The sequence below is a fragment of the Peromyscus leucopus genome, chromosome 8b (genome assembly GCF_004664715.2).
Source record: "Peromyscus leucopus breed LL Stock chromosome 8b, UCI_PerLeu_2.1, whole genome shotgun sequence".
Taxonomy (NCBI): domain Eukaryota; kingdom Metazoa; phylum Chordata; class Mammalia; order Rodentia; family Cricetidae; genus Peromyscus; species Peromyscus leucopus.
The window spans coordinates 42,957,756-42,981,190 of NC_051086.1; the positions used below are offsets into that span (position 1 = coordinate 42,957,756).

Genomic DNA, 23,435 nt, shown 5'->3' on the forward strand with positions numbered 1-23,435 from the left:
ACAACTGAGGAAGGATGGAAGTCAGATGAGGCCAACATCTGCCTACCCAGATAAACAAAACTGAGGTTATAAATAATTTCACTTTTTAATTTTCTGTACAAAATTTCTCAACCTATGAAAATAAAGTTTGCAAAAGTCAAGTAGTAGATGAGCCTGCTCAGGAAACTGGCTCAGCAGGATCTACACTATGTACAAGTCTTCAGGAGAGGGTGCGAGCCTTGGGACAGGGGGCCCTCTGCTAGGGGAAAGGTTCCTTCCCATACACAGGGAAAAAGCCACTAAGGTGCCTACAGAGCAAGAGGGTGGCATTGGGCCAGTGCCGCCTCTGCAACTTCTAGATCCGCCACTAGAGGTCGGCATGATCCCGACTGCTTGTCAGGCTCACCCTCTGGACGACCACAGTCAGTGACAAAGGTCCTTAAGGGCCTCGAAGACCGGGGAAAGCGTCCAGGGTCTAGCTGGAAGTGACAGTGGTCCCGCCGCCCAGGCGCAGCAGCATCTGCTGGCAGTCGAGCAGGAGCCGATGATCGCCAAGCTTCTCGACGGTGCGTGCTGCCTCGGCCAGCATGCTCATCCGCTGTCCCGGGGCCGACAGGAAGGCAGGTGGCAGATAGCAGGAGCCAACAGCAAGGCCTCGGTGTGCTCCCGCCACGTGGGTCGAGGCTCTAGCTCAGGCGCAGCGCCTGCACATAGGGATCGTGTCAGGGGAGCAAGGCTTAGGTCTGTTTAAGGCCACACCCTGCGCACAAGGCATCTGACCTGTACAGGGAACGCCCAAGCACTATGGATGCCAGGGTCCGTCCTGCTCTCCACCCACGTCGGGTACACAGGTGGGCCCAGCTTCCTCCCTATGACCATCTCACAAATTGTCACCCCCAGTTGTTCTGTAATCCGGTAGGGGGGGTGGGGTGTGCGTGCACACACACACACACACACACACACACACACACACACACACACTCACAGGGTAAGCCCAACCGCCTCCTCACCTCCTTTGCCGCTGGAGCCTGCCCGCCTCCGCAGGCTGCGGTCCAGGAGCTGGTGTGTGCGGGCAGGACTGGCTCCCGCCATCAGCCGAGCGGTGGCCTCGTGCAGGAACACCTAGGAAGTGAGGAGTGACGGCCAGTCTCAGATTGAGTGCCTGCCCTCTCCCCTGGCCTCCTGCCCCCTGCCTCCCGGTGTGAGGTGAGGACGGTGGGACTTACTCTCCTCATAGCAGGCCGGAAGCTCTGTGCCAAGCGCCTCAGACTGCTCAGGTCCTGCTGGAAACCGCGAAGCTCCAGAGCAGAGGCCTGGGGTCCGCTGCCGGCACTGTGAGCCACCTGGGCTGAGGCCGGTGATTGCTGGCGCTGCCACAGACTAGTCCGAGCCACAAGAAGGAGATCACACAGGAGCAGCTGCATGGCCTGAGGTGGCAACGGGGCAGAGGTCAGTCAACGGGGGCCTCGCACCGGCAAGGGCAGAGAGCCCGCAGCACCGGGGCGGATCTAGGCTGCATGGCGAGGCCCTGCACCCGCCTCACACATGCAAGCAACAGCAATTCGCCACAGGTCCACCTCCTCTGCGCCACATGCCTGCAAGCCCCCAGACTTCCCGACGACGGCCCCCACAGGAGCTCTGCCAGCCTGTTCACCACCCCCTTCCTCCGGTGGTAGGAAAATGCTGAGACCATTCTCCCCAGGACTTCAGCCTTCAGCCGACACTAAGGTAAGCCCACTCAGCGCTATTCCGTATTAACTCCAAGTAAACTGGGAATGGACAGCTGTGACCCTGGCTAGCCAGGTACCCATCTCACCCTCACCTTGTCGATGGAACTGCCAGCTGGTGCAGTGGCCAAGCTGTCCCGCAAGTACCCACTGGCCTTCTCACAGAGGGCCAGGCTGGCTGGGCCAGGTTCCACCTTTCTGTGGTCCAGCAGAGCCCGGGCAGCCTTGAAGGAGTACAGAGCTGCCCTGGGCAGGGGTCTCCTATTGGAGCCAGGGCAGACATGGTAGGTTAGACCAGGCTACAGAACCTCCCAGAGCCCCCCCCCCCATCCTGGTTCTAGTCTCCTGGGGCAAAGTGCACTGTCCTTCCCATGTAGATAGTTAAGCAAAGCACCCAGGGGCCCAAAACTGGGTGAGAAGACCTGGCCGGGCACTCACTCGGTATCCTGCAGCACTTGGGGCATGTGCTCTACCAGTGGGTAGAGGCGCTCAGCCGCCTCCTCATCCCGCCGCAGCCAGTGGATCACCACAGCTGTCAGTGAGGCCCACCACTTGGCCACTGGGTCTGTGCCTACAGAGGAGGGAAAGAAGCCTGACCCTCGGCCACACTGCATTTGGGCCTGGCAGGAGTCAGGACAGGGATCTGGAGCTCACCAGTGGTGGAAGCCATGCTGGAGCTGACGGAGAAGCTGCAGGCAGGAGCCCCGACGGCATCCGAACAGCTGTTCAGCAACTGCAGGTATCCAAGGGCGTCTGAGAACTCCCTGAGGCAGGAGAGAGCTGTCAGGACACACAGCGGCAGTCTCGGGGTTCTAGGTGACACTGGCTCCCCCCAACTGCCCGTCAGAGCACAGTCTGACCCTATGGCTCGCAAAATACCACGTGACAGAGGAGAGTAAGGGCTAGAAAGGCTTTGAGGACACACACAAGAGGTCTGTCTAGCAAACAGCTAGGACAGGGCTTTCCCAGAGTCCCCGCTGGAAGGAGCGTCTTGCCCGGGAGTACGCACCTGTCTCCATCGGCTGCCCCTGGGCTGGGTTGAGCGATACAGCTCAGCGCTCGCTCCAGAAGATGTTCGCAGAATAGTCTGGTCACCTGGGCCAGTGGATCCACTGTGAGTAGGGGTGAACAGAGCAGAGGTGAGGCATCACCACTCCATAGTTCCTTTCCCACATCAATGCCTTCGTAGGCTTGGGGCCCCAACCCAGAGCCACTTCCTAGTTCCGAGTCCTAACGGACACGTAGACACTGATGTGTAAGCACTTAGCTCCTGCCCTCTGAAGCCTGGGCTACTCTGCCGCTGCCCTGGGGAGGAAAATGGGTGGGCTGGGCAAGAGCTCCACACTGAAAGGAGAGCCTACTCAGTCCCAGCCGCTGGCCCTATCTCCTCAGGGCTCTTCCTGAGACCACAATGGTGTGGCCTGGCGTCTCCTCTCAAATCCACCCACACTGCCCACGGACCCATGCTGTTCCCTGCTTCTAAAGCCCGGCAAGCCTTCCACCAGCTCCGGCCGCAGCCCCAGCCGCAGCGCAAAATAAGCTGGGTGGGTGAGGGCGTTCAGAGACGAGGGGACAGGGTCATGTGAGGTAGGGACAAGGCATAAAAACGGAATGAGAGAGCACCTGGGTTCCCAGCCACGCTGTACAGGCTCTCCTGTGGGGCACCATGCACAGCCCAGTCCCCGTCCACGAAGAAACGGTGGCCTACAGGGTGGCAGAGCCACTGCATGGCAAGAGGCACTGAGCCACTCTGTGCCAGGCAGGCCTGGCGAGCGCTACTCAGGAAGAAACGCTGTGGGGAAAGGAACAGGACTGTGATTCTGGCTCCAAGCTCAAACCCAGCCCTGAGATGGAGAACCCAGCTGGCCTACAGCCCACCTGCTAACCGCTGCCACATTTGGTTCATTCCCTGGCCCTGGAAGGGACAGATAAGAGCTGCAAAGACCAGCACCCAGCCCTGTCCCCTCAGCCCTCCTTACTGTCAAAAAGTGCAAGGCTCTTGGGAGACTGGTCTTGACCCTCAGGGCAGCAGCCACATAGATCTCTGCCAGCGTTGCCATGGATACAGCATCTCCTGCGCACTCAGCCAGGTTCAGGGCACTCAGGGCCAGGTTAGAAGCAACAAGGTGCCCTCCTGTGTATTTCCCTGCAAAAAGGCAAGCGTGAGGATGGGAGGTGAAGGGATGGGTAGGACCCAGCCATTCCCATGGTATGAGGATGGGATGGGTAGGACCCAGCCATACCATGGTGTGAGGATGGGAGGTGAAGGGATGGGTAGGACCCAGCCATTCCCATGGTGTGAGGATGGGATGGGTAGGACCCAACCATACCCATGGTGTGAGGATGGGAGGTGAAGGGATGGGTAGAACCCCAGCCTAGCTCCCACCTAGCCATACCCATGGCATGCAGCTGGTGCAGCTTATGGTAGACAAGAGCCGCATCTCGGGCACTGGCACGTGCATCCATCCTCAGCCCACAGTCTCTCCACAGGCCCCCAGCCTGGCCTGCCAGCCAGCGGCCCACCCAGAGACGCTGCAGCAGGTGCCGGATGAGGTTCCAAAGCAGGCTGCAGGCCAGGTCCAGGTTTGAGGTGGGCAGAGGCCGGCCCAATGCTTGCAGGGCCAGCCACAGCTGCTGAGCAGCCTGGGCAAAATCTCCCTGGAGAAAGGATTGTCTCAGTAAGAAAAATGGCAGTTGGACATCTCCCTTATCTGGGCCCCTGGAGTCAAAGGAACTCTGAAGGAGGGGTGAGGCGGACTGAGGTATGGACAAAATAAAGGGGGCAGGTGGAGCACCTAGCACCTTCCAGGCCTGGGAGCCTACCCTCCTCCTCCTCCCCAGGGCCAATCCCTTACCCGGGCCAAGTCCAGATCGGCTTGTTTGCGGTGTCTCCAGAAGTGGACAGCCGGGCCCGAGTGTGGCCGAGTCACGGGTTCCCCATAGACAAAGAGAAGAGCCAGGCAAGCCAACACTAGCAGTCCATTGGCCAGCCAGACGAGGGGTGGCAGCAACCACTGGGTCCAGTTAGAGCCATCTGTAGACAAAGGGACTGTCTGACGACCTAGCTCCTAGGACACCCCAAGTCCTAAATGTCTCTCCTGACAAGAGGGAGGCTGGCCTAACTCACCTCTGCTCTCAGCCTCCAGCATGCTGCGCCCAGAACTGTGGTGCGGGCCAGCAGCACTGGAGGGGCCGGGCATGCCCCAGCCGAACAGCGGGGCCAAGGGGTTGCAGGTCAGGCACAGGAAGACCAGTGCGCACAGGGCCAGGCGGGATCGGTCCAGCATGCCGTGGCTGTGCGGCCGTGGGGCTCTGACCTGCAGGAGGCAGGGAGGTGAGGGCAGAGCCCAGCTAAGCCCCAAGGACCAGGGCTCAAAGCTGGGAAGCCTGCAGGGCGTCTGGGAGAGGGAAGGAAGCGTGCAGCGGAGTCCGACCTGGCTGTCGTCGAAGACTGGGCTGTCAGGCTCTGAGTCACTACCGCCGCCGCTGCTCCCTCGGCTGCCAAGGGACAAGGGGCTGCTCTGGGAGGGCGAGCCAGCATCTGAGGGGGGAGGGGTCAGCGTCTCCATCACCTCAGCCTTCACACCCTCCACAGCCACATCGGTGCCTCCTCCACCGCCACAGGCCGACACCAGGTCCTTGAGTGACTCTGCAGGCAGAAGGAACAAGGTTGGGAAGGGAGGCCAGGCCATCGAAGCGCCAAAACTCCGATAGCTCTATTGTGGTCAAAACAGGGGCCAAGGCCACTGTAGGGTACTGCTGATGAAGAGACCGAACAGGAGTTAGGGGGGTGGGAGGCAGTGGCACAGGGGAGAAGCCAGGGTGAGCAGGGGTAGAGAAGACAGCATCAGTGTGGTGGTTTGAATAAGAACGGCCCTCACAGAAGCATGTTTGAAAGCTTGCCCGCCCCCACTCGTGGAATTGTTTGGGAAGGATTAGGAGGTGTGGCCTTGCTGGAGGAGGTGTATCACCGAGGGGGGAGGGGGAGCTTTTAAGTTTCAAAACCCCACGCTATCCTTGTCTCAACACATGCGCTCCCAGCTCCTGCTCCAGCACCAGGCCTACCCGCTCCCATGCTCCCTGCCGTGATGGCCATGGAAACCGTAAGCCCAACAGACTCAGTTCTCTAAGTTGCCTTGGTCACAGTGTCTTATCACAGCAGCAGAAAGGAAAGGAGGACAGGGAGAGGGAGGCTGCGACTCACTGCTTTTGTGAGCCGCATTCCGCAGGGTCAGGTTCTCTTGCTTGAGCTTCTGGTTGCTGTGCTGTAAGAAGCGGATGTAGTCGATGGCCTTGCGCAAGACGGCGGATTTATTCAGCTGCAAGGAGAGGGAGAGGGCGAGGGCTCAGCCACCCAGGCGGACTGCCACAGGTGCAGGAGGAGGCAGAGCTGCTTGGCGTCATGCTGCCCCAGGACCTTTGCACTTCCCTCCTGCCCAGAACGTTCCCATGCTGCGGTCTCCTAACGGTACCTGCTGCTCAGGGCAGAGAAGCTGCTCTGTAGAATACAGTGTCTCTCCAGCTGTCCCTTCCGTTACCTGCTCACACCTCCCTTACCTCCCGCAGCTCTTCCCTGTGAGACCTTCCTGGACCACCCAATTCACATACCGCTGTCACCTCCCTCCTGACAACCACCTTCTCCCCTGCGCATGTGGGAGTTGACACACTGACTCCTTTTTAACCGTTCAGTGCCCATCACTCCAGCTAGGGTATCGGTTCCTCCAGCACAGGATTCTTGTGCTTCATCACCGAGACATCATCAGAACAGCCCCCCTCACACACACACACCTTTCTTAAGTTTATTTAATTTTATTTTATGTGCATTGGTCTGAGGGTGTCAGATCTCCTGGAACTGTACTTATAGACAATTGTGAGCTACTATGTAGGTGCTGGGAATTGAACCCGAGTCCTCTGGAAGAGCAGTTAGTGCTCTTAACCACTGAGCCATCTCTCCGGCTCCAAACAGCCCTTTCTTTATTCAGGATGCCCTTAATAAAAATCTAATCAGGAAAATGGGACTGCCCAGACCCATACAAGTTGATGCAGGAAACTGTGACCAGGTTTGGCCTAAGACTACTTTCTGCTGGCTGGCATGCCTTCTTCTTTCCTGCTCTCCCTGGTCTGGGTCTCACAGGCCTCTGGCCATCCTTACCTTTGCCTCGGTGCCCACCACCAGGTCCTTGAGCTCCACGATCTTGTCATTGATTGACGAACGGTAGCGCTTCTCAATGGCATTATGAGCTGTGCGCTTCTCACCACGGCTCTGGGCCGAGCCCAGGGCCTTGTTGCCAGCTGCCAGTCGGTGGATGGGCAGCTTGTCTGTGTCCACAACTAATGGTACCGTGGCCAGGATGGTCCCACCACTCACCAGGGTCTGTAGGGTCAGATGCATGTTGCCGGGTCACCAGGTGGACTATACATTGTGCAGCCCCCTCACGGTCTCCCTTTGGCCTGGGCCATCTACCTGCAAGGGGCCTGCCTGCACAGCCGTGCCCTGGGCCAGGGTGCTGATGCCAGCCGCCTTCACTGTGGCTCCTGCATCTGTTTTCACAGCTGTCAGCAGCAGTGAATCTGCCTTTGATGAAGTGTGGCTGCAGCACGACCTGGGGGTGGGGGGGACCCGGCCGTGAGTGGCATCCAGGCCAGACTCTCCCATCCCCCCACCTGGCCAGACCCACTTACTGGGACCTGCTGGATCTGTGAGGTCACAGCAGTTGTTCTAGGGGCTGTGGAGGCTGGCAGCGGCTGCTGGGAGGCTGAGCTCTGGACCTGAGCGTGTAAGGAGACGGGCGAGACTCCTGGTGCAGAGGCCAGGGACAGGCCAGATGGAGGCTGTTGGGTGTTTCCAGGAAGGGTCCCTGCGGAGACAAAGCCAAAGGCTGCTGGCACAGGCTGCCTTGCCTGCCTTTACCCCATCCGGCCAGTCTGTCTACAGGCTTCACATAACTACCCCTAGGATTTCCTAGCAAGACCGGCGCTGCCAATGTACCACCTTCCAGCTGGGCAGCGGGGGAGGGGCTACGCTGGGCCCAGCCCCAAAGGGCATCTCAACCCACAGGATGAAGACCCGACTTCCGAAGGCTGGAAGCTCCTCCACTAAGACCACAGCCGCTGCTCTTCCCATGTCTCCTCCCATCACCAGCCCTCACCTGAGAAGCCTGAAGGAAGGCTGGAGTACCCCAGCACGGGAGCAGGGCTGAGCTGCAGGGGTGGCGGAGGGAAGCTGGGAGGCAGGAGGGTCCCCGGTGACGGCTGGGCTGCTGGGGGCTGCAGGATCGTGAGTGGCACCGGCTCCTCTTTGATCCCAGGCCCGGGGGAGAAGGGGGGCACGGTCGGGTACATCTTTAAGGCAGTGGACGCAGGCGGCAGAGGGGACATGGAGGCAGGTGTCGCCTTGGGTTCCCCCAGGAAGGCTTCCAGAGAAGCAGGAGAAGACAGGCTCTCAGGAGAGCTGGCACCAGGGCTGGTGGGGTCCGCGTCTCCTGTCCCGCCCCCCGCATAGGGGGCGTCAAACAGGCCAGGGAAGTCACTGTCTTGGTTGTTGATGAGCTGCAGCATGTCTAGGGAAGAGGAGGACGGCGACAGTGAGGGAGGCGGGCAGGGCCTGGAGGCGAGCTCCTGGGCAAGGTCTGCTGCTGACACAGCCTTCCTCAAGACACCTGTGCCGTGTGGAGCCGTTCCTGACAGTGTGTGGGGCTGACTGTCCTGGACACGACCAGACAGGGCTGGTACCACTGTGGCCCCGACTTACCCATCTCTAGCCTGGGCTTCACACTGTGCCTGGCTGAGACCACCTTCTTCAAAGCTCTTCCCACTTACCAACACCACCATGACAGCTGATCACATCCACAGCCATTGCACATAGCAGGACCACATTCGTTGTTCGTTTGTTCGTTCATTCATTCACTCATTCATTCATTCATTCAGCACGTACCAAGTGCCCAGAGCTGGCAAAGCATTCTTCCTAGTCCCCTTCTCCCCAGTTCTTAGACTCAAAGAACAAAAAACCTTGCCTATACTATGCATAGCAATGTCACGGTCCCAGCTACCAGGGAGGCTATGCTCGAGAATCAGAGTCCAGCTGGTGGTGGCGGCACACACCTGAAGGTTTTTTTTTTTGTGTCCAGCCCGGTCCACAGCCGCTCAGACCCAAGTAAACCCACAGAGGCTTATATTAATTAAAACTGCTCGGCCATTAGCTCAGGCTAACCACTGACTAGCTCTTACACTTAAACTCAGCCCATTTCTGTTCATCTGTATGTTGCCACGTGTTCTGTGGCTTTACCTGTGTGCCATTACATGCTGCTGCCTGGACAACGAGCCGGCATATCCTCACTCAGCCTTCCCGTTCCCAGAATTTTCCTTGTCTGCTTATCCCACCTATACTTCCTACCTGGCTACTGGCCAATCAGCATTTTATTTATCAACCAATCAGAGCAACACATTCACAGCATACAGAACGATATCCACAGCATGCACCTTTGATCCCAGCATTAGGGAGGCAGAGGCAGAAGAAACTCTCTGTGAGTTTGAGATTGCTGAGGAGCCAGACGCGTGCATAGCAAGACTCTTTCTAGCAGACTCTGTGTAGCTTCACAGGACCACTGTACAAGTGCCTACTATGCTGAGGCTAACGCCCACATTTTTTTTTTTTCAAAAAAAAAAAAAAAAAAAAAAAAGAGTAAGAGTCCAGCTGAGGCAATATCCTGAAACCTTACCTCAAAAGAAAGGGAAAAAAGTCCCACCTGAGAATCAAGAACTTTCCTGGGAATGTTGAAATGTCCTGTCTTAATGGCCTTTGTTTTCTGTCCCTGGGTTGATGTTTTATATGTGTGCCACTGTGGAGCAGGGAATCACACACAATGAACACATACTACAACACTGAACTACGGCCTGGCCTGGCCTGAGTTTTTGTTGTTGTTGTTTTAGGTTTTGTTTTAATGTGAATGTGTGTGCATATGTTCATATATGTGCAAGCCCACACATACGTGTAACTGGAGACTGGGGGACAACCTAGGAAAACTCAGGAACACAATCCAGTGCAAGTGTACACCACCACACTTGGCTCTGGGGGTCAAAGTCAAGTCCTGATGCTGGCAAGTGCTTTACCAAATGAGCCAACCTCCATCCTGTCCTGGATCTTGCCCCTGACAGTGGGAACCTTTATCTTCATGGGACATCCTTCCATTTCTCGTCCTTCCATTCAGGCACGTGCACATCTATCCAAACTGCATGGACGACTCCAAGCGCTAAGTGGAAGGTAACAAGCCCTTCAGGAGGCCTCTCCTGCCCTTTCTGCTCTCTTACTGACCAAATGGTCTGTTAAAAGAACACATGCCCCATCTAAGACAGAGATAGCCCTGTTCTGCCCCAGCTGAGCACCAATTTCCCAATCTGTAACACAAGGGCAACCTCATACACGCAGAAGTCCAGTTCTCAGTAGAGGAAACAGGGCATCCCAGTCAATAGAGAGAAGGGACACACGACAGAGGGCCCTTACACAGGTGGACAGAGAACCATGCCCACTGCCGTTCCTGGGCTCTTCCCTTAAGGATGCTTAGCAGGGTTCCCTGCACGTAGAACTTGACAGAAACTTAGATTACTGAGAATCCGGTGATGTCACCTACCCCCTCAGTTACAGAGGGAGGGAGAAGTGCAGAGAGACAGGACAGTTTTGAGTTCCTACTCCTCTGGGAGTGGCCTAGTACTCCCAAATAGCAGACAAGGCAGGTATGGAGGAGGGGGCCATGTCAGGGAAGGGTCCCTATCCATGCTGGGCAGACAGCGGGGTGAGTAGGTCTATGCCATCAGATTGGGTCTGGGCCAAGCAGTAGGCCCAACCTGAGGCCACCATATTGATAAGCCAGACTGAGCCCATTTATGTGAAAGGGATGCCCTATTCTACAAATGAAGACACTGAGCTAGCCTAGTTCTCACCGAGTCCAATCTACGTGACCACTAGCCACTGTTCCTACTCAGACCACTGTTTCACACAGGCGCACTCACCTGCTCTGGAGGCAAGAAAGGACACAGGCATGTCGAGAGTACCCAAGAGACTTCAAATCTAGGTCTAATAAATGCCAAACTAATGCTCCAGCACCTCTCCCTGTTTCACCAAAAAGCCAGGGGTAGAGCCGCTATCACTAACCCATTCTTCAGCAGAGCACACTGAGGCTTGGAGCAGGACCAGCTGCTGGCCAAATAGCCAATCAATGTATCTGTGTGTTCTGGGCACAAACCCAAGCCCTCCTTGCAGCCAAGTAGCCTCGGGACCCAGGTCTGGCCATTCAGGCTTTGGTTTCCCTCTGTAAAAGCAAAGTGCTCTCTACCCTGGCTCCTTCTAACCAGGACTGAGACACACTCCCTGGCTCCACCCCAGCTACAGGCCCTCTTCCCCAGCTGGCAACTAGCACCTTGGCTGGCTTAGCCCAGGGCCCTCTCACCCACTCATGGAGGCCACCTTTTGGGTCAAAGGGCTCTGTAGCATCCATGAACACAATACTAGGGGTCCACATTGCTCTCACTTGAGCCAGAGCCTGGGCCAGTTGCCTCCTTCCACTGTGCCTCAGTTTCCTCCTCTGCAAAAATGAAAGGATTGAGCCTTTTGGCAGGCTTGCTTGAGGCTTAGCCCATCAGAGCAGGGTATCAACACTGCCGACTGACGTTACTGCAGCAGGAACTTCCCTATTGCTGTGGACAGGACAAAACAGGGTGCCAGGCTCAGCCTTCTGGATCCTTCTGGGCTCTCCAGATTTATGCAGGTCACAGTACTTTCAATCATAGGAACTCCCCACCTCTCATGCCCACTTACCATTAGCTAAAATACCATTTGCTAAATGGGGAAACTCGGGCCAAAAAGGAAAAACTGGTAGCTTGGGTAGCCCACCTTCTGCCTGGAGGGTCCAAAATGCCCACTTAGAGCCACCAAATAGGTCAGACTCCAGAGTGGACAGGACACTGGCCCTCCTCTGTTTCTTTCTCAGGACCCTGCCCAGAAGGGAAGCAGAGGATGTGGAGAAAGTTGTCCAAGCTACAAGGTGCTGTTGCCGGGCTCTCAACTGGATAGCTAAACTAGGGGTGGACTGCCACCTCCGGACCCAAGGTGGTGAAGGGCTGTCCCGTCTCCTCTGTTAGAACACCGTACTGCGATTCGCTGCGGAGACCCTGGCAAAGTAAGAGTGCAGGGTCCTCCCCAAAGTACCTTCAAACGTGCAATCCATGGCTCCGCCGTCCGCGCCCCGCCCCTAGGGCGTGCAGGGGCTGCCCCGACTGCGTCCGCGCCCGCCGACTTCACCTGTCAGGCCCCCGCGAAGCTTTAAAGCCCGCCGAGCGCCTCGGTGCCCCGCCCCTCGGGTGAGTGCACTTGGCCAATCAGCAGCCGTGCCGCGCCCCATTAGTGCCCCGCCCACCCCCGACGGCGGCGGCTCGGGTTTCACCCTGTGCTCTGAATGGGGCCGGGGTTACTAGCGGGCGTCCGCCTTTAACCGCGTCTGCGCCAGCGCGCGCCGGGGTTACTGGCGGTCACTGACGTCCTAGACCCAGTCGCCCAGGCACCACCCCCTGAGAAGCGCTCCGGTCCAGGATCCAGACAGCGGCTGGCTCAGACCCCGGAAGCTCTGTGTTCCCACCGCTGGCTTGCACACATTCAGGACGAGCCTGGACCGCTTTAGCCTCAGTTTACCCAATCCTGGCCTTTCATCAAATGGCAGCTAGTGGTTCAGGGGCATCCAGCTAGCAGAGCAGCCCCAGCACGAGGACACTCATTTCAGGGAGGGAGCTGATGGTCCTAGACCTGGATTACTCATGAAACCGCCTTCAGGAGTGAGCAAGGGAAATCCTACTTCAAATCCCACATCCAGCAAGTCCTGACCTCAGCTCTGATGTCCAAAGGCTGGGTCAGTGTCATCCTTCAAGGTCTCACAGGCCCCAGTAATCAACAAATGAATCCTGACTCACTTTTCTTGTAGCATCTGGAAAGGCCAAGAGGGGACCCAGTCTCTGGGACAGAAGGGAAAGGCAGGGGATACGGAGGGGGTGCCAAGTCTGTTCCTGTCCCTTGCTGACAAAGGTAAAAGCTCTTTCATCCATGTGCAAACATACGTGCGCGCGTGCGCGTGTGTGTGCGCACACACACATACACACCGCCACTGCCACCACCACCACACCAGTGCTGGCCAGCAGCCTAGCGCCCAGTGAGGCCTGACAGCCTAGTTGGCAGACGGGGACTCACACAGCCCAGGAGAGGGCCAGTCACCAAGTCTCCTCGTGGGTATTAGGAGCTGGAGTCTCTGCGGCCCATCTCTCTTTTCAGGAGCCACAGTTGAAAAAGTCACATGTTCCTCTCATTCACTTGACCCTCTTTCTAGGTCCTTCTATCTAAGAGGTTCCAAAGAAAACACAAGTCTTTTTTAGCACCGTTCTGCCCAGTCCGTGAGTGCTTGTGACTCTGTTACTCCCCAAATAAACCAAGCACATCTCCTAGGAAAGGCTCTGACCTTCCCCAACTTAAGAACAGGAAGAGTCCTGACACCTAAGGACACTTTGGGCTCAAGTCCAGGTATGTGGCTCCCCAGTGCTGACCCTAGTTTGGGCCGTTTCTTCTGATTTCTGAGTCCCGAATACAGAAAGACTTGCAGGCGGAGACTCACCTAACAGACACTCGGGACCGGTGGCACCAAGCCTCCCCACCTCTGTCCCTGTCTGGACACTGGAAGGGGAGGGAAAAGACCCGGCTTGCTGTCCCCAAGAGTGGCAGGACTCAGAAGAGGCTTTCGGGAGGAGGGACAGGTATGGTACTGTAAGGGCAGGCTTGTGGGTGCAGAAGCCTTAGCCAAGCAGTGGAGCAGGGGCAGGCCTGGCATGGTGCCAACCCCTGTCCCCGCTCTGGCCTGACCTCCACCTCACTCCCTTCTTGAGTCTGGTCTGTTAGCACCTATCTGAGGATGCTGGTGGCCAAGGTAGAGAGTTCGGGAAATGGAAACTCAAAGCCAGCTTAGCAACCTCCTTGCGGTGCATCAGCGGCAGACCAGCCTCCGCTCACACAGCTTCCAGCCCTGATTCTGCTCCTCTCCAGGGGCAGCGATGCTGGGAGAACACGTTTATAAAGTACCTACCCACTCAAAAAGGTCTCGGCCAAGGTGGTTCCCTTCACATCGGCTGGAACAGGCTAGAACTGGGGAACTGGACAGTTGTCTGATAACCTGTAGTATTGTCAGCAACCCTAAGCACTTGGTAGGTTTCTAACAGTTTAAAAGGGACTAGCAGGGCCCCAGAAGAACTGAGGCAGAGGCATCAGTCTGCAGACCTGAAATATGTCTTCCTTACCTCACCCTAGGAAGGACTAGGATTCACTAGGTCCTGTCGGTCTGGAAAGGGGCATCATGGTGCCCAGACTGAGTGCCATCAAGAGACACTGGATACTGGCTTGCCATGAACATGCACAGGCTTCCTTTCCCACGCATGTTCTGAAGCAAAGGACAAGAGGAGGCCCAGACTCACGCCTCACTGGGTTCGGCTCCTCCCCTTCCTGCACCTTTCCAGGCCTGATCTCCCCTCCTCCCCTCTCAGGCCCCGATCCTATCTGACTTCAACAGGAAACCTGAAGCCCTGGCTGCCCCTCCCCAGCAGTGTGTGATGTCCTGCTGTGTCAGCCATTTGCCTGGCATTTGGGTTAGTAAGACAGCACAGAACCCTGCCCCCGGGGCACTTCCATTCCACCAAAAGAAACCAGCTGCACACATGTGCATGGGGTGGGGCGGGGACACGAATGGGGGAGTGAGTGAGAACACCGTGACAGAAAGGCTGGGCGAGGAAAGCCAGGCGCCTCTCAAGGCTACCTGAGGAGGTGACACCAGCATGCAGCCTGAATAAACAGGGCCACAAGGGAGGAAAGAGCTCCTGGCCAGAAGAAAAGGCAAACCTAAAGACCCCAAGATACTGCAAGCCAGGTGTGAGGGCAGAAACAGAAACCAGTGTCTGTTGGGGGGCAGGGGCTGGGGGTGTGTTGGGACTTCAGTGTAGGCTGGTCTGGCTGAGCTAGCGACATGTCACCTACAGGGTTTGCAAACCATCCCATGCCACCAAAGACTGCACAAAACGAGAAGAGTAACGGAAGAGTAATGGAAGGAGAGGTAGCATGCCTCCTGGGGAGGACAGGTGACAGACAGTTCCCCCTGCCTGGTGGAGCTTGCAGGCTAGAGGATGGGGCCGTGGCTCACTGCTCCTCCAGGCACGCAGCCTGCCCTGTGGCTCCCCAGGCCCTCACTCCTCAGAACTCCCTGGCAGGCACGCCGGTCCTTGGCTGCCTGTCATATGGGTGCCAGGGCACAGGGGCATAGATTGCCCTTTGTGTATGCAAAGGCCCTGCTCCAGGGATTAAGAGAATGTGGTTCTTCCTGGAAGGGGATAGGCCGCATCCAGAGTGGTGAAACGGTTACCCTTGAGCTCAGGACCTCTCCCCAGCGAGGACACAAAGGTCCAGAGGGGCCAAGAACGCAAGAGCCCTCACAGTCCAAGGAAGTATATGAGACTCTGACTCAGCTCTGCTGACCCACGAGCCTACTCGGTTGCCAGTCAGTTATGGCGTGAAGTGAGCCCTGGGCCAACCAGCCTTTAGCACCATCACATAGGCAGCGGGACAACACAGGGGCCCAATCATCTGGACACCCACCTTACTCAGCAAGCAGTAAGCAGAGGGGCCGGGGAAACGGCTCAGTAAAGTGTGTGCTGTGCGTGCACAAGGACTGGAGTTCAATCCAGAGCACCCACACAAACAGCCAAGTATGGGGCGGGGGAGACACACACACACACACACACACACACACACACACACACACACACACACAGAGAGAGAGAGAGAGACAGAGAACGAACTGTGTGGCAGCCAATACTTAAATCCAAGGGATGAAGAGATGAAAAAACATAGATCATACTGGCCAAACAGCGTGCCTAATTAATCTATAAGCTGTTATAGGTTCAATTAAAAAAAAAAATACTGTCTTTAAAGATTATGTGGAAGGGCTGGAGAGATGGCTAAGCAGTTAAGAGCACTTGTTCTTGCAGAGGCCCAGGGTTCATTTCCCAGTAAGCACATGGTGGCTCACAACCATCCATAACTCCAGCTCTAGGGATCAGACTCCCTCTTCTGACCTCAAGAGGTACTGCATGCACATAGTGCACATACTTACGTGCAGGCAACATACGTAATAAAATGAATCTAAAAATGTTTAAAATATATTTTAATTATGTAGAGAAGCAAAGACACTGAACATTGACCTCTGACCTCTATACATCTGCACACACATACATCTGTGCACCTACACACAATCCATAAACAGATACATACAAAAAAGAACTGAACACAGTGGGATCTGTGATGGGGGCCATCAAGACTGGCACCACACTTCAGCCACCTCACCCCGACCCCTGCTGGTCTCTAGCCTTCAGCCTGCAAGTCATTCGCCTTGTCTGTTTTTCTGAAGGTGTCTGTCTTAGTTAGGGTTTCTATTGCTGTGGAGAGACTTTGCGCCTTTTCCTGGAACTCACTTGGGAGCACCACCACCACCACCCAGCAGACCACGGCAACTCTTATAAGGAAAACATTTAATTGAGGTGGCGGCTTACAGGTTTAGAGGTCTAGTCCATTATCATCATGACAGAGAGCATGGCGACTGGGAGTATGGCTGTGTGCAGGCAGACATGGTGCTGGAGCGGCAAGTCCTACATCTTGACAGGCAGGCAGCAGGAAGTGATCTGTCTCACTGGGGATGGCTTGAGCATGAGGCCTGAAAGCCCAACTCCACAGAGACACACTTCCTCCAAGGCCACACCCAATCTAACAACGCCACACCTCCTAATAGTGCCAATTTGGGGCCATTTTCTTTCAAACCACCAGTGTCCCACCATTAATGGCATCCTGCCTTAATCCAGGCTGATCCTGCCAGGAATTTCCTTCTTACTTTCAATTTTGTCCACATGGAAAACACCTGTTCGCTCCTCCAAACCTGCTCTGACGTTAACTCTGAATCTCCTCATTGTCCAGACTGCTCCACACAACAACTCCCAGCATTTTCCCTCTGTGAAGGAGACTGAGCTGCAGGCTCTGCCCACTGCCCTCAGGTGAGGCAACCTCAGCAGGCTGCTGTTTGTTTCCCTTTGAAACAGGGTCTCAGGTAGCCAGGCAGGACCCAAACTTCAAGGATAACCTTGAAATCTTTGTTGGTTTTGTTTTTGTTTTTTGAGACAGGGTTTCTCTGTGTAGCCCTGGCGGTCCTGGAACTCACTCTGTAGACCAGGCTGGCCTCGAAGTCACAGAGATCTGCCTGCTTCTGCCTCCTGAGTGCTAGGATTACAGGTATGTGCCACCATGTAGGCAATTTCTACCGTCCCTTAGGATACTGATGTCTGGGCCACCAATGCTTGCTCTAGAGCTGTGGATCTGACATGCAGCCCTTATGTGACCTGGGGCACAGCAAATTAATAAGACACTCGTTAGCATGGATCCTGCCAGTGAGCTGGAGCTGGGAGTCCAGGACACACGTTGGTCAGCTGGAGGCAAGATAAAGCCCAATGCAGCAGCAGCTGTTCCCAGGCTAAGTAAGTCCACATAATTCTCTATTCAGGGCTATGTTAGCCTGCATGGGAGCGGCAGGCCACTGAAGCATGAGAGGGTGACTCTGAAGAGGTAAAAGCCCATCTCTACAGCGCTGCCAGCACTGGTTTCTTCATTTTTATGCGCTTGGAGCTGCTTAACAGAGCCAGAACTGTACTCCTAGGAGCTTCCGGGACTTGCTCTTTTGCTCCTAAGGCTTCCTCGTCTCTGTACAGGAGGCTGTACATCTGTGAAGGAGACTGAGCTGCAGGCACTGGCCCTGCTCTCCCTCAGGTGGGGACAACCTCAGCAGGCTCCTCTGCCTCCTCTTCTGGATGTCTCCAAGGCTATGGGACTTGCAAGCATCACAAAAGGATGGTGAGTGGCTGAGAGTACGTGGCCCCTCGGATGAGCACTGAGAGAGGAGGGGACACTGCTGTGGCTGAGGTCTCTTCTAACCTTAGGAGATGACAAGGACAGGGCTTGCTCTTCAAAGCAGGGTGAGGGCCCCTTACTGAGCTGTCTCTCATGCAAAAAGACAGAACCATTACACAGTACACACTCAGAACTTGGAACCACAGCCTGGAATGTTCTGGAAACTTCCTGTATAGGCTCCTTGGATAGTGACTGCTAACATTTGCTGAGCAAAATACAAAAGGTTTGGGTGCTGGATCCATGTTCTAAATAGTGTGAGAGTAACTGTAGGCACTGTCAGAATGCCTCCTGGCCCCTGGCAAGTTCGGCTGGGCCCCACAGTCAAGAAACCAAGTTCCAGTACTATCTATTACAATGATAAGAACCAAAAGGTCAGAGGTCAGGCCACTTGCCCAAGGTCTCTCAGAAGGACTGGATGTGAAAACTCTTGGGTTCCCACCTTCCAGCTGTAGGGAGCTTTGTGCGTTGGAACCAGGTTTGGATAGCCTGATGCCAGGCTTCCTGAGAAGTGGCTGGGATGGGAGTAGAGTATCTGTTGAGGGGGAAGAATGGTCAGTATAGGTTTCTCCAAGGAAATCAATTCCTCCAGTTGGGATAGACCTCCAGCCCTGCTCCAACCCCCAAAAGCTCCGGATGGCAGGGACACCTGGGGAGGGCTCTGAGTCCATTTCCCTCTCTTACTGGAAGGGAGGCCCCCACCACCACCTCATGATGCAGTGGGCTGTGGGCTTCACTTGCTGTATGGCCCCCATCAGTCTCCAAGGTCTGAGTATAAGTCAGACTGGGGTACAGCTCAGTGATGTATGAGCCTCTGGGATCTACCCCTAGCACTGAAAAAATAAATAAATTAACTAATTAAAAATAAAAACTTGGGCCGGGCGTGGTGGCACACGCCTTTGATCCCAGCACTTGGGAGGCAGAGGCAGGTGGATCTTTGTGAGTTCGAGGCCAGCCTGGGCTACCAAGTGAGCTCCAGGAAAGGTGCAAAGCTACACAGAGAAACCCTGTCTCGAAAAAAAAAAACAAAAAAATAAAAAAAATAAAAAATGAAAACTTAAAAAGCATCGCCTCAAGCATGTAGCCAACAGGAGACAGCCATTGTCCAGTCAGTAAAGTACCTAACCTAGACCACAGTCACAATCAGGTAAAGTCTAGGTCCTGGGCTCCACCTGGCAGTGACTCCTATTTGGAACTTAGCCAGGTCACTTGGGAAGCTGTGTCCAGCTAAGCAGTACAGGGCGAGAGTTAAGGCCCAGCCACCTGCCTCCCGGGAACCTCCCCTAGCACCGTCCTGTGGTTCTCTAATTTGGGCCTCTCAGAGCCATTACTGCTACTCCCCTGCCCCCCCTCCAAGGGAACTCCTAACCCTGTCGTTCACAGAGGTTGGGGCAGTTTCCCCAAGAGCAACAGTGCACCAGAGAGCTTTCCGCTGCCCTGTCAGACAGGCTGGACACGAGGGCCTGATGGGCAGGATGCTGTTGGGTTTCACCCCCTACCCAGGAACTCGGGACCTGCAGACCAGCAAGAAAGGGTACTCTACTGTCCTGCCTAGTTTTACATCTAGGGCCAGGGCCGTCTGAGCTAGGGACATTTGAGAGAAGGAGGTCTTAATTGAGAAAATGCCTCCATAAAATCAGACTGCAGATAACCCTGCAGGGCATTTTCTTTTTCTTTATTCCTTCCTTCCTTCTTGTTTTGTTTGGTTTTAGACAGGGTTTCTCTGTGTAGCCCTGGCTTGTCCTGCAACTCACTCTGTAGAACAGGCTGGCCTCAAACTCAGCAATCCACCTGCCTCTGCCTCCCAAGTGCTTTTGTGTTCTTTTGTTTGCATTTTCTTAATTAGTGATTGATGAGGGAGGGCCCAGCCTGTTGTGGGTAAGGGTACCCTGGTGGTCCTGGGTTCTATAAGAAAGCGGGCTGAGCAAGCCATAGAGAACAAGCCAGTAAGCAGCACCCCTCCATGGCCTCTGCTTATGCTCCTGCCTCCAGCTTCCTGCCCTATTTGAGTTCCTGTCCTGACTGCCTTCAGTGATGGACTACGATGCAGAAGTATAAAGTCCAACCCATTCCTTCCTAAGTTGTTTGTGGTCATGATGTTTTGTTACAGCAATAATAACCCTAACTAAGATACCTCCCTTGGGCTGTACCCAAGAGGGAGGGGGGTTCTGGGTGGGTAGGCACTGTTGAAGGGGGGGGCATCTTGGCAAGGTCTTAAATGCCACACTGACACAAGGGTACTTTATTCTGGGAGCACTGAGAATTTTTGGAGAGTTGGCAACCTACAGGGAACGCCACACCAGGAACCGGCCAGGGCCACTCAGATGCGATTCTGTAAGGAGTGCTTGTCCTTGGTGGGCCTAGAGACAGAAGACATCCCACGGCAGGAGGATGGGCGACAGAGCAAGTGGTGCTTGTCCCAGTCAGTGTACCACAACACACCAAAATGCAGTGACAGCCAGGTCTATCAAACCAGCAATGTGACTCTTCACGCTCTCTCTTGGTAGGAGGGGGAAGGTGACAGGTCGGTCTCATACCTGAGATTCCTTTTTTATTTTTAATAACTTATTTATTTGTATTTTATGCACATCAGTGTTTTGCCTGCAGGAATGTCTGTGTAAGGGTGTTGGATTCCCTGGAACAGGAGTTATAGACAGTTGTGAGCTGCTATGTGGATGCTGGGAATTGAACCCAGGTCCTCTGGAAGGGCAGCCAGTGCTCTTGGCTGCTGAGCCATCTCTCCAGGCCCATTCCCTGAGATCCTACCCACTACATCCTCTTGCCACTTGACTGCATGAACTCTTGGGAGGCCGGTGTATACAAGAGGCAGAAGGTTACCTGAAGGGGTGGGGATAGGAGGTGTGGCTCCAGATGCGACTTTCTAAAGATCGTCACTAGGCTGGAGCGAGTCCTGGCAGCGACACATCTGTTTAGGAGTCTGCAGGCTCCTCTAACTCCTCACCCGCACCAACGGTGGAGGTCTGCATAGGAATGGCCCCCACAGGCCCACAGGCCCACAGGCTTGAATGTTTGGTCATCTGGGCATGGCACTACTTGAGAGGGATTAGGAGGTGTGGCCTTGTCAGAGGAGGTGTGTAGCTGGGGGTGGGCTTTGGGGTTTCAAAAGCTCAAGCCAGGCCCAGTGTGTCTCCTCTTTTGCCCGCGGATCTAGATGGAGACCTCTCAGCTCCTTCTCCAGCACCATGTCTGCCTGTGTGCCTCCATGCTCCCCACGATGATGACAATGGACTAAACCTCTGAGCTGTACGCCAGTGAAGTGCTTTCCTTTATAAGAGCTGCCGTGGTCAGGGTGTCTCTTCTGCAATAGAACACTGACTAAGACACCAATAAACTCACTGGTTCATGAAGCTGGACTTGGATGGACTCGTTTCTCTAGTCGGTCACAGTGCCCTAGGAGAGTCACACAACACTGGAATACAGACAGATACAGGATAAGACCAGCACAGGAAAAGGGCTGGCCCTCAGGAGGGCTTCTCAGCCACCCACACTGGTCCTAGGCCCTACGCACATCTTGGGCCACCCGACAGACCAGCTCTTGGGGAGCTGGCTCTCACAGGCCGTGGGTCCCTACACAGTAGCCAGTCTCAGACCAGAACGATGGCTGCTCGCCTCCTCCGTCCTGAGTGCGGTGCCACCAGTCTCCCAGCAGTCGCCACTGCAGGCTCCTCTCCCGAGCCTCGAGTGACCTGACCCCAGAAGCAAGGAGCTCATCTGGAGCTTCTCGGAGGTCACAGCCAGCAGCAGGATGTCATGCTCTGAGCACAGCATCCCCCTCAGAAACAAAGGTGGCAAGTCCCAGCTCCCAGGACAGCAGCATGACAACGGTGAGTGTGTGTGTGTGTGTGTGTGTGTGTGTGTGTGTGTGTGTGCGTGCGCGCGCGCGTGCGTGTGTGCACGCATGCGTGCTGGGAAGCCGGCAGGTGACAGGCGGTGGGGTTCCAGGCCTTGGCTGGCTCCTCCTGCCACTTTCCAGTCTTATGACCAATGCTGCTCTGGACTGAGGGAGACAGCTGCATGGCCAGCCTCTTAATCCAGCCTTGGGAGCCACGGGTCCAGGCTCTTGAGCCAGCAGCCTGGGTCTGAATTCTGGCTCTGCCTTGCCGTGGCTGCGTGACCTTGGACAAGTCCTTTACCCTGTTTTTTTTTTTTTTTTTTTTTTTCAGTCTCTCAGCTCTGAGATGAAGATATGTCTTCCAACCGGGATTGTCAGAAGGATTCACTGAGATCCTCAACATAGTGCCTCACACACACACACACACACACACACACACACACACACACACAGTACTTAGTAAGTGTGGCTGTCCATGTCATGATGGCCCACCCACTTAACAACTTAAACATGACACTCTCCTTCTCCTGTTCCTAGTCATGACTGGAACTCAGGCCTGCCCAGATGTCTTCCAACCTTCATTCCTCTTAGGTGACCCAACCCTTCTAACTCCTCTCTAGCCCCAGTTAGAAGCCTGCTAGAAGCTTTGACAGCACATGGGGTCTCTGAGTGGTTCTCCCAGGGGCATGCCTCTGGGACTCCATGAGGAGGATCGTATTGTAGGCAAAGCACATCCAAGGTTGTGTTGCACATCCCAAACAGCCCAGGTATCTACCAATGGAGCATGGGGCAGGGCTGGTGGTGTAAATGAGGACATAGTCTACTGTAATCCCAGGGCCCCACCGTAGTTTACAGATAACACACATTCATGGTTGTCTAGGGTAGAGGAGGGTGTGGAGCCCTGAAACAGGCCAGAGAGAGGCAATGTTTTGAGACCACTGACGGCCACCAGAGATCATTGAGTGGATCCACCTAACATGGATACATCGTATACCATGGAAGGTTTGTTGTTGTTTTTCTCCCCCCACACCCACCCCAGTGGGCCGTGGTTGTGGAAGTTGGAGATGAGTCAAGCTGGGCAAGTTCAAGTGATGTTTTAAAGGCTCTAAGTGGCCTAGGGTGTGGCTCAGTGCAGAAAGCCTGCTAGTATGTGCTAGGTCCTGGGTTACTGCCCCAGAATCACAAAACTGAAAACTATTTTAGAGAGCAGCTGGTGTTCTGCCAGCCCCCCAGCTCCCGGTCTCACCCTCACCAACTCCGACTTAGGTCCCGCCTCAGGGGTCTTTGCCTTTACCTTGGCCTCCGCCTAGAAAGAATCTTTCCTCGCCGGTGCCAAGCCTGTCCCTCACCCCCAGTGTACCTAAAGAGACTTCCCGGACCTCTATCCAAAGTAGCCAGATAACTTGCACGCCAAGGTGCATGTACATATCCATTCCGGGGCTTCCTTGGGGATTTTGGTACACCCAAGAAATGAGGAGACCCAGGTCAGCCTGTGAACTGGACACTGGAGCCGGCCTGGAATTCAGTGGATGCTCAGCGTGTCCAGAAACCAAGCCCACCGCAGCCTCGAGAGCTAACCCTAGATCCGAGGCGCGCAACTGCGCAGTGCGCAGGCGCAGAAGCTCCCGGCTAAGTGACCTCCCAGGACGTGCGACCCCGCACAGACCGCGCAGGAGCCCCGGGCCACGCACCTTCGATGTCGGTCAGCAGGGCCGCGTCCAGCTCGCACGGCTCGGCCAGCGCCTGTTCCAGAGCCGCCTCGCCGAAGGGCAGCTCGTCCATGGCGCCGGCACCCGCCAGGCTTCGGGGGAGGCCCGCGTTAACGAAAAGTTCCTCGGAAACTAGCTTCCGCGGG

At 55.5% G+C, this 23,435-nt stretch overlaps 1 protein-coding gene across 1 annotated transcript; it reads right to left on the reverse strand.

The window, feature by feature from the left end:
• Positions 1-61: 61 nt before the first annotated feature.
• Positions 62-23,435, reverse strand: Srebf1 (sterol regulatory element binding transcription factor 1). Its single transcript, XM_028856516.2, is given in 21 exon segments — positions 62-621; positions 624-683; positions 990-1,101; positions 1,206-1,406; positions 1,802-1,967; positions 2,145-2,277; positions 2,361-2,470; positions 2,716-2,818; positions 3,330-3,498; positions 3,686-3,852; positions 4,103-4,364; positions 4,562-4,740; positions 4,834-5,023; positions 5,141-5,355; positions 5,911-6,025; positions 6,859-7,080; positions 7,171-7,284; positions 7,286-7,309; positions 7,389-7,564; positions 7,856-8,266; positions 23,272-23,435. Coding segments are annotated over 21 exon segments (3,387 nt in total). The 5' UTR covers positions 23,363-23,435; the 3' UTR covers positions 62-454.